General features: G+C 48.8%; 1 protein-coding gene across 6 annotated transcripts in view; it reads right to left on the reverse strand.

Moving 5' to 3' along the window:
* Rgs12 (regulator of G protein signaling 12) overlaps positions 1 to 13,987 on the reverse strand; it is a 102,334-nt gene that overhangs the window by 53,513 nt on the left and 34,834 nt on the right. For 2 of the 6 annotated variants that reach the window (XM_060365454.1, XM_060365455.1), the window contains exon 3: positions 12,193 to 12,309. In XM_060365454.1, coding sequence (XP_060221437.1) covers positions 12,193 to 12,309 — 117 coding nt within the window. Of the gene's footprint in view, positions 1 to 10,936; positions 10,955 to 12,192; positions 12,310 to 12,579; positions 12,719 to 13,987 lie in introns of those variants that run through there. The other 4 variants (XM_060365457.1, XM_060365458.1, XM_060365460.1 and 1 more) reach the window with 4 other exon arrangements.

Consider the following 13,987-nt stretch of genomic DNA (forward strand, 5'->3'; position numbering starts at 1 on the left):
GTGTCAGGCCATCAGATGGGGATGCCTACTGCCAGCCTCACCTTCGCTTTTCCTTCAGAGAGATGTGTGACTGTGACCACAAAGCCAACATCAAGGGCTGAACCCCTTAACTGCCCTTTCATGTGGAAGCTATAGTGATAGCTGGCCAGAGTAAGAACGAGAAACAGCTGAAGTAGTCTTAGACCGGTGGCTTTTGGGGGAGCTGCAGTGACGAACATAGCAACAGAGCCAGCAAAGGTGAGGGATGCTAACACCCAGACAGGGAACTTACAGGGGGAGAAGCAACCAAGGGCAGTGGCTCCCACAGTTAAAGATGGTCCAGATAGCCTAACCTTCCCTCTGCAGATCAGCTCCTAGCTGAAAGGGAGCACCACCTCTGCTCTGTTGGCAGCTTAGAGACTGCAGTCAGTTCTATGAGTCCAGTGGCATCTGGCCACAGGCACTGGGGACTGTCTCCATGCCAGAGTCTAAGTGACATACAACAGTCAGCGTGACAATTGCCTGAGGGTCTAGCACTAATCTATAGTTTTGGAAGGGGTGCAGAGGACAGCACATCCTAGTCCACAAGCCTTCCAGACCCTAAAAACTCACACATGGACCAGGCATGGTTAACATGCACAGAAGAACCTGCTGGGACTTAAAGAGGCAACCCACTTGTATAACACTTAAGAACTTTATGCAGAAAGTTCTAGATGTTTACATTTATCAACTCAAACAGAAAGGCCTGGATCCCAGTTATGCTCAATCAGGAATGAGGGGGGAAGAAAGCAATGGGATCTTGTCTGTATGTATGCTGTGGTTTAGCCATAAGCAGCCCAGGACCTTAAAGACACATCCTCTTCGCTCAGGTGCTCATGGCCTAGCCTCTGTAGCTGATGACTGGCCTCTTCTTAGGACAGGCCCAGAAGACAGCAAAGCTAACAGGACTCTTTGCCAACCATGCTGTTTCCTGACCCACATGTGCTCAGAGCAAGGACTGATTTGTTGCCTGCCAGGTCAGGGCCAAAGGGTGACAGATCACAGTGGTGGCAGCCAGGGCCTCACGTGCCTCCCTGCCTTTTGCCCACTCCTGGTGCTGCAGGTTCGTTTTCAAGCCTGAGCTCATCAGGCCCAGGACAGCTCTCACAGATAGAAGCCTTTGGCTAGTTCAGAAACAAGAAGCCAGGAAGACAGCAGCAGAGGGCCTCACCAAGACAGTGATTTGTGAGCAGAAAGCACTGGGCACCAGTTCAGAGTGAGTGAGTGAGTCACTTTCCACCTTCTGGCTCAGGCCGGCATCTCCCACACCAGCTACTTGGAGCCCAGAGAAGAGAGAAAGCCACCATACGGCAGATCAGCAAGTGCATGTGGGCGTGGCACCAGCCATGGTGTCAGGTGCGGTACTCAACCTAGAGTACCCAGAGTACTGCACCTGGTCAGGTGAGAAGACGCTACGAAGTGCCCACAGAGCCCAGCAGTGGCCTTACCGCCGCCTCTGCCCCAGAGCCAGCACTTGGAAAATGGGGATTGAGGTGCAAGGGGCTGTCCTGAATCACAGGGACGAGAAGAAAGTGACAGCACTATAAGTGAGCAGAAGACCAAGCAGAAGTAAGAGCCGTGGGAGGCGAGCCCCAAATTTTCTAGTGCAGACAGAGGGCTCCCCAGCCTCCCACTCTTCATCCAGGCATCGCCCACTGGACAGCTGGAGAGACCAGGCAGGCTGAGTCCTCTCCACCTACCGGCACCTCACACCAGAGCACAGCCTTATGACTCTCATGGCCTTTTAACCTTGCTCAGTTTGCCAGAGCAGGCCCAGCTCCCACTGGCCCAATGCCCTCTGCAGCCTGCACCTGTCCTCAGGTTCTGTTAGCTGCTGTGTTTCCAGAGCTCAGTAGAATGTAGAAATGGAAGGGGCCCAGTGAGCAGTCACTGAATGAGGAAATGCTCCAGGCAGAGAGAACCCCTATTGTGTGTCTCTGAGTGAATAGAGCCACAATAATCTCCCATATAAACGAAGAGAAGATGCGAGTGTGAAAGACCAAACTAAGCAGCTTTTTCTCTACATTCTCCAGGAAACAGGGAAGGATGGATTTAAGAAATAAGGAAAAGGGGTTTATTTTGAACTGTCTGCAGAGAAGACAGAGAAGGTGACATGCTCGGCAACCACCCGGTCTCGGGTCAGGGGAGACTACGGTGGAAGAAGCCTAACCCACCAGGTGCCAAGGTGGCACCTTCCCTCATGTCCTGTTCTGGCTTTCACTTGGGGTTTTTCCATGCTTTGGCAGGAATTGTGACTATGATGAGCAAGAAGAGTGGGCTGGCCAGCAGACAGTATCAAAGCACCCCACATGATGGCTCGCCAACATCTGGAGCAGAGACTACTTTTAATAGAAGCAAAACTGTGACTTGGGCGACCCCTGCTGCCCAGAACCAGCCATTGCCAGTATCTGAAAACCAGCGCTAGTGTCACAGCAACATGCAACTCCAGCTAAGGTAAAAGAGCTCAAACCAGCTCCCCTGGCACAGTCCTCTGCAGGACCACCAATAAAAACAACAGATCCCTTGAGTGCTGGAAGGTCAATGAGGAGGGGCTCCGGCCAGGAATAAGAGATCAGGCTACACAGGATGGGCAGGCTTGGCTCACGAACAAGGAAACGTGGGAGGCAAAGGAATCAATTTGGAGGCAAGAGTGATGGGTGAACGCCAGTAATCCTATCACTCCAGAGGCAGAGGCAAAGGAGCTGCTACAGGTTTAGGACCAGCCAGGCTATACAGCGAAACCCTGTCTCACAAAACAAACCAAGGGCCAGCAAGATGACTCGCTGAATAAAGGCATGTAGCACCAAGCCTGATGAGTTTAATCCCTAGAGCCCACACAGCAGGAGAGAACTGGACCCCACAAGTTTTCCTCTGACCTCCACATTCATGCTGTAGCACAAGCATGCACACATGAGCTCATGAAAACACACACACATACACACACAAATCATGGACTCAATCATTACTCCATTCAGTTATTAAACAGGCTGCTGAACAATCCAGAGCCTGGGAGGCAGACAGAGTTTTATCCTACTGTAGCCCTGAGATTCTACCTACACAGTCACAGGGAGCAGGACACAGCAAGGCTTCTCTGCGGAGGGCTGAGAGGACACACGCTCAGCTTTGCAGCTATCCCAACCCTGCCTCAACCACTCGGTGCCAATGTGATGCAAAGACAGCTGACACACAGGTCTGGGTGATGTGGCTGTGGCCAGCAACTGGGCTCCAGCCTAGAGGACCAGGTCCAGCTCCCAGAACCCCACAAACTACCTTCCATCCACAGCGTCCTCAAGTTCTGATGCTGCAGCTCCTGTTATATGGAAACATGGAGACTTCCTCTAGACTGTATTCCGGGGACTCTAGCCCAGGACAGTGCCACCTGGACTCTAGACGGCTATGCAGGCTCTGGGTCCTTCCCTCCTGCACTGTCCTCAAGGCTTATTCCAGGCCCCTACCAAGCTGCCACTTGTTGTCCAAAAGTCCTTCTAAACACAAGCACACTGAGCCTCCAGAGGGTGACTGCACATCAGCTCTCACAGGTGAGGCCCAACTGAGTCAGAGGCAAGAGCCCTGGACCACACACCAGGCCCAAGGGCAGTTGGTTTCCCTCAGCTCCCTGCTACAAATTTACCCAAAGCTCTTTCACACCAGAACTTTACATATGCTAGGCAGGTACTCTATCACTGAGCTATAAGCACAGCCCTGAATTATTAGGATCCAAACTTTCATGCCAGCCCTCCCTGTCCTTCAGACACACCGCTGCGACCTGAACAGTTTGGTCCTGTGGTTGGTTCCCTCTCAGTATGAAAGGCTCGGTATAAGCCCTCTCTTCAAAAAGGCCAAGCTCCACTGTTCACCCAGAGAGCCTGGCTTATTATCTCATTGATCAGCCTGCTTGCTCACTCTCTGCCACATGTGGACAGCGGTTCCCCTGGGCTCAAGATCTCTCCTGGGCATATCACTGCCTACTGTGAGTGAATGTCCTCTCAGAGGCAAGACTCATCACCACCCTGTGGAGTTCAGCTGCACCCCCCCCACACACACACAAAAAGGATTATCCAGCTGGGCTTATTGACAGCTTACATACTCTAGTGGAGGGGTGGAGAGGGGCACAAGCTCCCTTACCTGTCACCTCCTACCACCTAGTGTATGCACCTGGCCTGGGGAGGAGCTAGAGCATATAGACTAAGGGAGCAGAGGGGAGGGAACTCCACCTATGAACTACGGAAGGGGGGAGGGGGCTCCTGTCCACCTCTTCAGTGCTAGAGAACATCACATTTCAATTCATGGATGATGCAGTCAGGGAGAACTGGAGATTGCCTGACACACACAAAGCCTTACAGCGTACAGGCTTCCCCTGGGAGTACATGCCTCCCTTCCCTGGCTATTCCTTCTCTGAGCTTCAGGCTCTGCTGAGGCTTCAACACAGGTTTCTTCCCAGGGCTGGCCCTGCAACCTCCTATCACGTGGGTCAGCACAAAACATTCAACTCCCTCAGTCACTCGTCAGTCTTCAGGACCAAACTTGCTCCAACCACGAGGGTCCACAGTGTACAGGCGGCAGCCGGTGCTGGCGTTCCCTCCCGGCTCCCGGCATGCCAGGCTAACCACCACCAGGGGCGCAGCTGCATCAACCCAGTCTTCCCCAGGTGTCTTCCCTTACTGTGTAGCTAGACGGGTCTGTCTCTGTTGTGCTTCCTAGAATCTGCAGCATTTTAGAGAAGCAGCAAATCCATAAATGAACAAGGCTACTTAATAAATTATTAGAGATGGCTGATATGCCCAGCACCCCTGGGAAGAGCTTTTCATAAGCACTTATATCCCCATCTCTTGACCTCACAGACACCAAAAGCCGAAGGCAGGGATCCTGATGCAATCAAAGACGCAGCCAGTAGGGCGGCCTGCTGTTTTCCCAGGTAGCTTCTCGCCACAGGAGTCACACCACCCTCAGTCTCACCATCCATTTTTCACTGCTCAAACTGCCACCCAGCCTCAGGAGCTGCCCTGCAAGCCAGAAATGGCAAGATTTGGGCTGAGCATTTAAAAAAAAAACAACAAAAAACAAACAAACAAACAAAACAGTTCAAAGGAACACCAGGCTATGGAGATGGTAGAAGCAGTAAAGCACTTGTCTTGCCAAGCCTAAGGACCTGAGTTCCACTGCCAGAACCGTAATTACGATTTTGAAATTTTGGTTTCCTGAAAAACACAGAAATCATAGGAGAATGTGTCATCATTTTAATTCCAGGTGTGGGAATATGGGGCTGCTTCAGACTGTCCAAAGCAACTGACCATGATTTACCTCACATTCTAGCAGAGGCGTGGGTTTGCCAGCTGCAGATAGTTTCTGCAATTGTGTGACATGAAATTCTGGGAACTTTCAGAGGGTATGTAAATGCTAGAGCACCAATAGGTGAGGTTGGTAGTTGTTGGTCATTTGGTGAGGTTGTTTGCGGTTTGTTAGTAGCCATAGTCAAAGAAGAAACAAAGGAAAGAAATTGAGGGGTTTTCCTAATTCCTCTCTCCCCTCTATCCTGTTTCTTTCCTATCTAGTGTTGGGGAGTAAAACCTGGGGCGGGGGGGGGGAGAATAAAGAGTGGGAAGAAGAAGAACCCTTTAGCAAAGGTCAGCTACACAGACCCATATTATTCTTTAAAAGCCAGTGATGGTGACATGTTATGACTCTGTACTGAGATGCAGAGAAAGCAGATCCTTGAAGCCTGAAGCTGGTGGTCAGTGAGGTAACATCACAAAAAGAAGTTGACCAATGCATGAGGAACGGTACCTGTGGATGCCCTCTAGCCTCCACAAGTACCTGCTCATACATAAAAAAACACAAAGGCTGAAGCCGCCCTTAAATTGTAATTACTCTGTGTGTGTGTGTGCTGAGATGGAACCCAGAACTTTACATATGCTAGGCAGGTACTCTATCACTGAGCTATAAGCACAGCCCTGAATTATTTTTGGATTATTATTTCTCTTCTAAACATCTGGTTCTCTTCGACAGCCACTGGACACTTTACATCTTAGCATAGCACAGCATGGTGGGAATGCTTGATGCCACAAGTACTAGGACTTAGGAACAGGGCAAGGAGAGAGCCATGACTTCCAAATTCCCTTACAGGGCATGGACACACTCGCACTGCATACTCTAAGCTTAACACAGAGCAGCCAAGAAAAAGAGCAGCCCCCACCTTCTACGCCCAGGAGGTCTGCAGGCCCACTCCTGCCTGCCCTTTACCAGGCTGGAGCCGCAGCTCATCCCATTTCCTCTGCCAGATGACCTCACTCTTCTGACCACAGCCTCCTCTGGAGGAGAGGAAGAGTGGGCACGTACAGAAGTGACTCCAATGTGGCCATGGTGTAGCCCCGCTGCAGCTTCCTCAGACCCCCTACAAGACCCTGCTTTCCTTCCCACCAACTCTCCTCATTCCCTTCTTCCCTAGTTTGCCCAGACCACTCCCCTCTGGCCTTCATCTCACCCATCCCCCAGGCATACCTGCAAAGTCTGACCCTAGCTATGTCCACACCTCCTCAGGTCCACACAGAGCAGCCACGAGCACTGGGGACAAACACATAACCAACTTAGAGATGGAAAAAATGATTTGGGTTCACAATTTCAGAGATTTTGGTTCTTGGACACTAGATGCGAAGTGTTTTAGATCAGTGAGAGAGAACAAATGGCAGAGGGTATGCAGGGACAAAGCTGTTCACATCACGGTGGCCAGGAAGGAGAAAGAGTGAGGCAGAGCAAGCAAGAGACAGTGAGGTCCAAAGAGCAAGAAAGGGAGGGAGGGAAGGAGGAAAGGAGGGACAGACAGAAGGGACAAGAAACAGCTCCCGATCCACAGGGGGTCTGCTCCTCCAGCTAAGCCCCACCCACTAAAGATTCCAGCTCCTCACATGATAGCACCGCCAGCTGGGGATAAATATCCTCAATACATGAGCTTGTGGAGGCATTTCAGACTCAAACCATAACTTAAAAATGGTTAAAACAGCAAACTTCATCATGTGTGTTTTTCCACTATAAAATTTTTAAATACAGATCTTTTCTCCTTTTGGCCCTTGATATTTCCATGAAAATTTTATACAAAATAATCTTAAATCCAATAAACACCTACTGGGATTTTAATTAAAACAGCTCTGCACTGAACCACAACAACACAGAGCAACCCAGAGGGTTTTACATTAAGTGAAACAAACACAGCATGGCAAAGGCGGATGAACTCACTCCTGCGAAGCCTGAAAAGGGTAATCTCACAGAAGCAGAGTTAGGATGGAGGCTACCAGAGGCTCAATCAATTCACGAGTAGAGTTGGAGTGCTAGTTAAAGGGCACAAAATTACACTTACGGGAAAAAAGAATTTTTTTAAGTTTTAATAGTGTGTGTGTGTGTCTGTGTGTGTGTATGTGTGTCTGTGTGAGCAGACAACTTGGGTCTCAGAGATCAAACCTGGGCTTCCAATTTGACAGCAAGCACCTTTACCTGCTAAGCTGTCTCACTGACCCAGGATGTTTTTTGAGATACATGATGAGTATAGCAAACTACAACAGAGTGTACATCTAAAAATTATCAATAAAATGAATGTTAAATGTTCTCACCACACACACACACACACAATTACTGTATGTGTTTACAAGTGATTAATACTTCAAAACATGATGTTGGACATGATAAACATTTACAACTGTATGTCAACTTGAAAAAGAATGCATTGCATAGAATCCACAGGTCCTTTTCTAGCTGTGTTCATAACTGACTTTTTATAGCATCCATGTGTCCAGCAACTTGCTAACCCACTCATTACTCTGAGTAACTGAGCTGTCACTTGAGATTTTCTTTCATAATTTTCTTTTATCACTTGAGAATAATAACATTTTCACTTATTTTTGTAAGCATTCCACATGTCTGTCATTTTTATCTCCTATGTGTATCAACAATAATACCAGTAAAAAATTAAATGGAAAGTAGCAGCAGACACTGTGTCTTGTCCCTGGTCTCAGGAAAGCTTAGTATGATTTATGCCACAGGCCGTTCTTAGAGCTCTGTGGGACCTTGGATGCTCCTTTTCATTCTTATGCTGTTAACTTTTGTTCACCATATATGGGCAGTGAATTATACCAAATGCCTTTCCTGCCTGTTGCGATAATACATAACTGTTGAGATAATACGTAACCTTACTCTGTTAATATGGTAAGTTACACACATGGGGGGGGTAAAATTTTAAATATCAACAATGTTTCCCGAAATAAAAATTGCTGCACTAAAACTGCTAATATCTTCCTTAGGACTCACATCTAGTATTAACCAATCTTCCAAATTTTCTCCTCAGAGTTTTTGGTTCCAAGGTTATAATGGCCTCATAAAAGAAAAAAAAAAAAATCAGCTGAGAGAAAGTACTCCATTTATCTACTGTTAGATTAAGTGCTGCCTTAATTTGATTAGCACCGAGCTTCTGATGTCTACTCCTGTCTAAACCTGAGATGACACTCCACTTTCCGTGTTTGCACATTGTTGGGGCTGGGGAGATGGCCCAATCTCTAAGGCCTGTCACACAAGCATGAGGACCTGAGTTCAGATTAGCAGCAGCCATGGTGCGACACATCTTCAGCCCCAGTGCTTGGGGGACAGAGACAAGCAGATCCCTGGGGCTCACTGGCCAGCTCAATGATCTACAGGCTCAATGAGAAACATGCCTCAGATATAAAGTAGAGGCAGACCAACAAAGACACCTGATGCCAACCTCTGACCGCCACCTGCATGCACATGTGCATACACTCACATGAATGTGTACATCACCCCACACACACACACAAAAAGAAAAAGAAACTGTAAGAAAGTTATCACTCGTTGGTTTTGTGTCACTGTGGCAGAACTACTTTAAGGAGGAAGATTACTTGGTGCAGTTGCATAGGATCTGCAGCCCATCATGGTGGGGACGGTGTGGCTGAGGCTCATGGTGGCAGCAGTGTGTGTCAGAGGCTGTTCACATGGTAGAAGCCAGGAACGAGAGAGCAAGGGTGGAACAAAGGGCCAGGTATAACCTTCAAAGGGCCATACGCAGGCCCCAACTTCTGCCTGATGAGGCCTCTAAAATTTCCAAAGTGCTGCTAGCAGCTAAGGACCATGTGTTCAAAACCTGAGCCTGTAGGGGGCATTTCAGATCCAAACTTAACAACAGTCTTACCCACACCCTGCACGTTTAGGCGGGTGATACTTTCATTACTGTTCGGTTCAAACCCTTCCTAAGATCCATGGGATTTTCTTCTTTGAGTTCACTGTGCTGACAGGTGCTGCTGTTTCCAGTCGGCCTGCAGTGAGGCACCATTTGTCACTCTCCTGAGACTTGCTTTCTGAGAGGTTCAGCGTGTGCTCCGCAGCCTTCCAAAAGGACGTGGCAAGAAAGCACTAAGCACCAAGCCATACCAATGGGAGAAAGAGACTAACATTTCTAGAGGGACTGAGCACAATTAAAGCAAAAGGTAGAAGAGGTAGTTCAAGTCCACCACCATCCCATGCCTGCAGTTCAAGGGCAGGAAGGCAGAATCTCTCCAGAGGCTCGGGTAGGAGACAGAATTCTTGCCTCACAGAGGGCAAAGCACGTTCTGGGTGCCCGCTGGCCTGAAGCTACCAATATAAATCAGTCCAAAAGAAATCAAGATGAATGACCAGGAGGCCAACTAAAGTCATCATTCTGTTCAACCTGCAAACTTAAGCCATTTCTCTCCAGCCCTTTTTAAAAATAATTTATTTTTATTTTATGTGCAGTAGTATTTAGCCAGCATGTGTGTCTGTGTGAGGGTGTCAGGTCTTGGAGTTACAGACAGTTGTGAGCTGCCATGTGGGTGCTGGGAATTGAACTCAGGTCATCTGGAAGAGCAGTCAGTACTCTTAACCACTGAGCCATCTCTGCAGCCCCTTAAGCCACTTCTCAAACTGGAAATCACTAATTAAGGGAAAGATCAGGAGACAATTAAGAGGTCCTTATGACACCAAAGCAAGTGTCATCAGTAATAATTCCTCAGTTTTTCCCTAGTGGTCAACTTGGCAGAATCTAGAGTCAACTGGGAGATGAGCCTCTGGGCATCCCTGTAGAGGATTATCTTGATTGTGTTCATTGAAATTGATGCAGAGAACCTCATCTTTTTTTTTTTTTTTTTTTTTTGAGGGGATGGTTTTTCAAGACAGTGCTTCTCTGTGTAGTCCTGGCTGTCCTGTCTCCTGGAACTCACTCTGTAGAGCAAGGTGGCCTCAAACTCAGAGATCTCCTACCTCTTCCTGCTGAATGTTGGGATCAAAGGCCTATGCCACCACTGCCCAGCTGGGTAACCCCATCTCAATCACAGTGAGACCATTCCCTGAAGAAGATCCTGGACTGTATAAACTGAGAAAGCCAGCTGGGCACTAGTGTGCACACATTTGTTACATCTGCAGCCTGCTCCACCCTGTGTGGATGTACTCTGCTGCTCTCTATAGCAGTCCTGGTCACCAGGGCCAGCTGCACCCAAGGGTCTCTGGAGCCCATAGACACAGAGACTAGAAGGAAGCTTCTAGCACACCTGTCTTAAGCAGCTAAGCAAAGTACAGATAGACAGGCTCCACAGCTCCCCAAGTGGCCAGGGTTATTTATAGCTTGCACACGAGGGTAAATTCAAAACAATTAAATAAGAGGCTGCCCACATGATAAAAGCATGGCGTCACTGCCATGAGCCCAGGAAGTATTTCATGGTCGGTCTGCAACTGGGCTTCCTATCTTTAAAGTGGCCATATCAGTAAGATATGCTGGCCCAGGCCTGCAATCCCAGCCCTTGGGAGCAGCAAGAGGACTGTGAGTTCAAGGCCAGTAGCCACACAGACAACCCCCTTATCGGCTGTTCTGAAGACAGAGGGAGAGGCTTGGACACCAGCCCTGGCTTACCTCTAACTGTGGACAACAGCAAGACTCCAGTTGCTGGCCAGCAGGAAGACCCAATACATTCCTGGAGATGAAGGGAAGCAAAACAGTAGCCTAAACCTCTACAGGGGTTTCGCAAACCTTCACCATGAGGTTATATACATGCTCAGGGCTCAGACCTGCTGAGGCCTGCTTCTCACACAAGCAGACACAAACAACCCAGGCAGGAAACTCCACCTGGAAGTAGGCTAGCCAGAATCCACCTTCTGGTGAGGCCCAGCTAGACCTTGCCTACAGCCCCTCGCCCAACACCTTTTCTCTTCTCCACCATGGAACAGCCCTGCAGCTGGTCTTGGCTGTCACCCTGACAAACGTGGGAGCAGCCACTAGGGACAGACATGAACACCTGCCATTCCCTCAGCTCTTCCACTTACAGAAATGTTCTAGCGCCATCACCCAGGTGTGCAGGGGAAGGTATGTATAAGAACAGTATACAGCTTCTTCAGAATAGACACACCGTCTTCCCCAGAGCGTCTATCCAGACAGAGGAGTCTAACTGCCATCGGCTAATAACCCCCAGCCACGGAAAACAACAACACAAGCCTTCAGAGCAAATGGGCTGCATTTTAAAGTGTCAGAAAAGGCATGGAGGACAGCTGTGTCTGTCAGAATTCAGAAGCAAATAAAGTCAGCAACACAATCTGTGGGTGCCAAGGGCTCGGGGAGGGGACAGAGAGAGCGCAGGGGACCCCGGGGTGCTGTCAATGTTCTGTACGTGCTGTGGGGGCTAGTATGGCATGGCACAGCACATGTGCATACACATGAAGAGAACCCTCCCGCTGGTGCTGCTGCAATGCACCCACGGCTGTGGCAAGTACTTGACCCTCACATGGTGACAGTCAGCGCGCCATCAACAGGGTCTGTACTTTCTTTCTACTCTAGTTTTCTGTAAGCCTAAAACTTCCCAAGGAATGAAATCTGTTCTTAAAATGGCCTTTGCTCTGGCTGATCAGGTCCTTAGGAAGGACAGAGGTCAGTCCTATCTCAACTGTCCCAAAGGACTATTAAACATACTCCTATCTGATCAGGGCTTCCCAGTGTGGGGGTCCAGGTGACTCAGGCACTTTGGGGGATAGGAAAAGTCCAGCTATGTGCTCTGGGAGCTCCTGCTGATGGGGACAATCCAGTAGGCTCCCAATAGGGCAGGTCCAAACCCTTGGATGGGAACAGACAGGAAAGAGTGGCCGAAGCCCAGCGGTCAGCAAGGCCAATCCACCTACCTCAAGATCATCGAGGGAGCGTGTGATGCTGAACCTCCTAGACCTTCCGAAGGATCTGCGAGCCGAGGTGCGCTGAGAAGTCTGGGCCAGGGCAACTCCCCGCCCCAGTTTTGAACTCTAAACAGAAAGAGAAAGATGTGTTAAGTTACCCTCCCAGCAAGCAACTATCAGTTCTGCCCTTTGTGGCCCCCTGAAGGAGGAGCCAAGCTAAGCAGCACTGTGGGAGGTTCACTTGCAGTCATTGTTTGGTATACTTTAATTAAAATATTTGCCACAAAATATGCAAAACTGCAAAAGAGTCCCTCCAGGATCTTTCACTATCTGCTGCTAGCTACCAACTGTGTATCCTAGATGATAAGGCCCGCCCTGCTTTCCCAAACCGCATACAGACAGCCTGTTCCAGGGATGGATTGATACAGATGGCTGAAAAGCAAAAGTGTGTGAGGAGTAGGTCCTCATAAAGGCTGTCTTCAGCACACCTGTGCTTCCATGTCATCGTATAATGGCTTTAAGAGGCTAAGGATGCCCTAGCCAGTATCTGAAGACCATTCCAGCAAGAGGCTTGTGTTTCTTCCTCCAGGAAATGACAACATTGGGCGGCTATTTCCTCCCAATTCAAACATCCCCTCCTGGAAGGCTCAGAAGATTAGAAAGCTAACAAACTTATACAACTTGAAAAGCTAACAGAACCAGGCCTGTGGTCTGGAGAGAAAGCCCCACAGCAATTAAGAGCAATTGCTGCTCTTCCAGAAGACCCAAGTCTGAATCCCAGCTCACACATAAGCATCTATAATCACAACCATCTATAACTCTGGTTCCAGGGGATATGAAACCCTCTTCTGCCCTCCACTGACACCCACATACATGGCATACACATACACATTTTAGAAAGGCAAGGGAAGAGTGAGAGAGTGCAAGCAAGCAGGCAAGCAGGCAGGCTTGGACAGCTTAGAAAGTTAAAAGCACTCACAAAGCCTCCCGTCACCCAGGGCTGCTGAAGCAATGAGCCTTTAGGTGATGCAGCTCTCATGAATCCTCACTCATACTGGGCTTTTCAGTGATGCAGCTGCCTAAAGATGCTGACAGTCCTGTAGCAATCTCGCACCAGTACTCTATACATCACCTCAATACACTCACTAGTTCACGATGCTGGTCCAGCATCACTCAGACTCCCCACAGAGAGAGCACACTAGAAGACAGTCCTCAGACATCATCCTTCAGCAACACGAAATTTACCGCCACTCAGTAGCACTAAGAACACCAGTGTTGGCAGCGGTCACCCCATCCATATCCAGCACTTTTTCACCATCCCACATGGAAACTGTCTCCATGTCTGTCTTTCCTGTCTGATAAGGGCCGCCCGGGAGACCTCATATAAGCAGAATTACTACACCCTTCTCTTCTTGTGGCTAGCTTGTCTCATTGGCCATAATGCCCTCAAGCCGCGTACATGTCGCAGCACATGTCAGGATGTCCTCCCTTTTCAGGGCTGCAGTCCACTGTATCAAGAAGCTACGTTTTCTTTTTCCATTTTTCCATCCGTGGACACTTAGGCGGCCTCCATGTCTTAGCTGCTGGAATAATACAGCTATCAACTCTAGTGTACGACACCTGTTCTAGTCTCTGTTTTCTTTTTTTCATTTATTTATTTGTTTGTTTATTGATTGATTGATTGATTGGTTTTTTTTTTTTTTTGAGACAGGGTTTCTTTATGTAACCCCTGGTGTCCTGGAACTTGCTCTGTTCCAGGCTGCCTCTGCCTCCCAAGAGCTGGGATCAAAGGCATGTGCCACCA

The sequence above is a fragment of the Meriones unguiculatus genome, chromosome 12, assembly GCF_030254825.1.
Source record: "Meriones unguiculatus strain TT.TT164.6M chromosome 12, Bangor_MerUng_6.1, whole genome shotgun sequence".
NCBI classification, from domain to species: Eukaryota; Metazoa; Chordata; class Mammalia; order Rodentia; family Muridae; genus Meriones; species Meriones unguiculatus.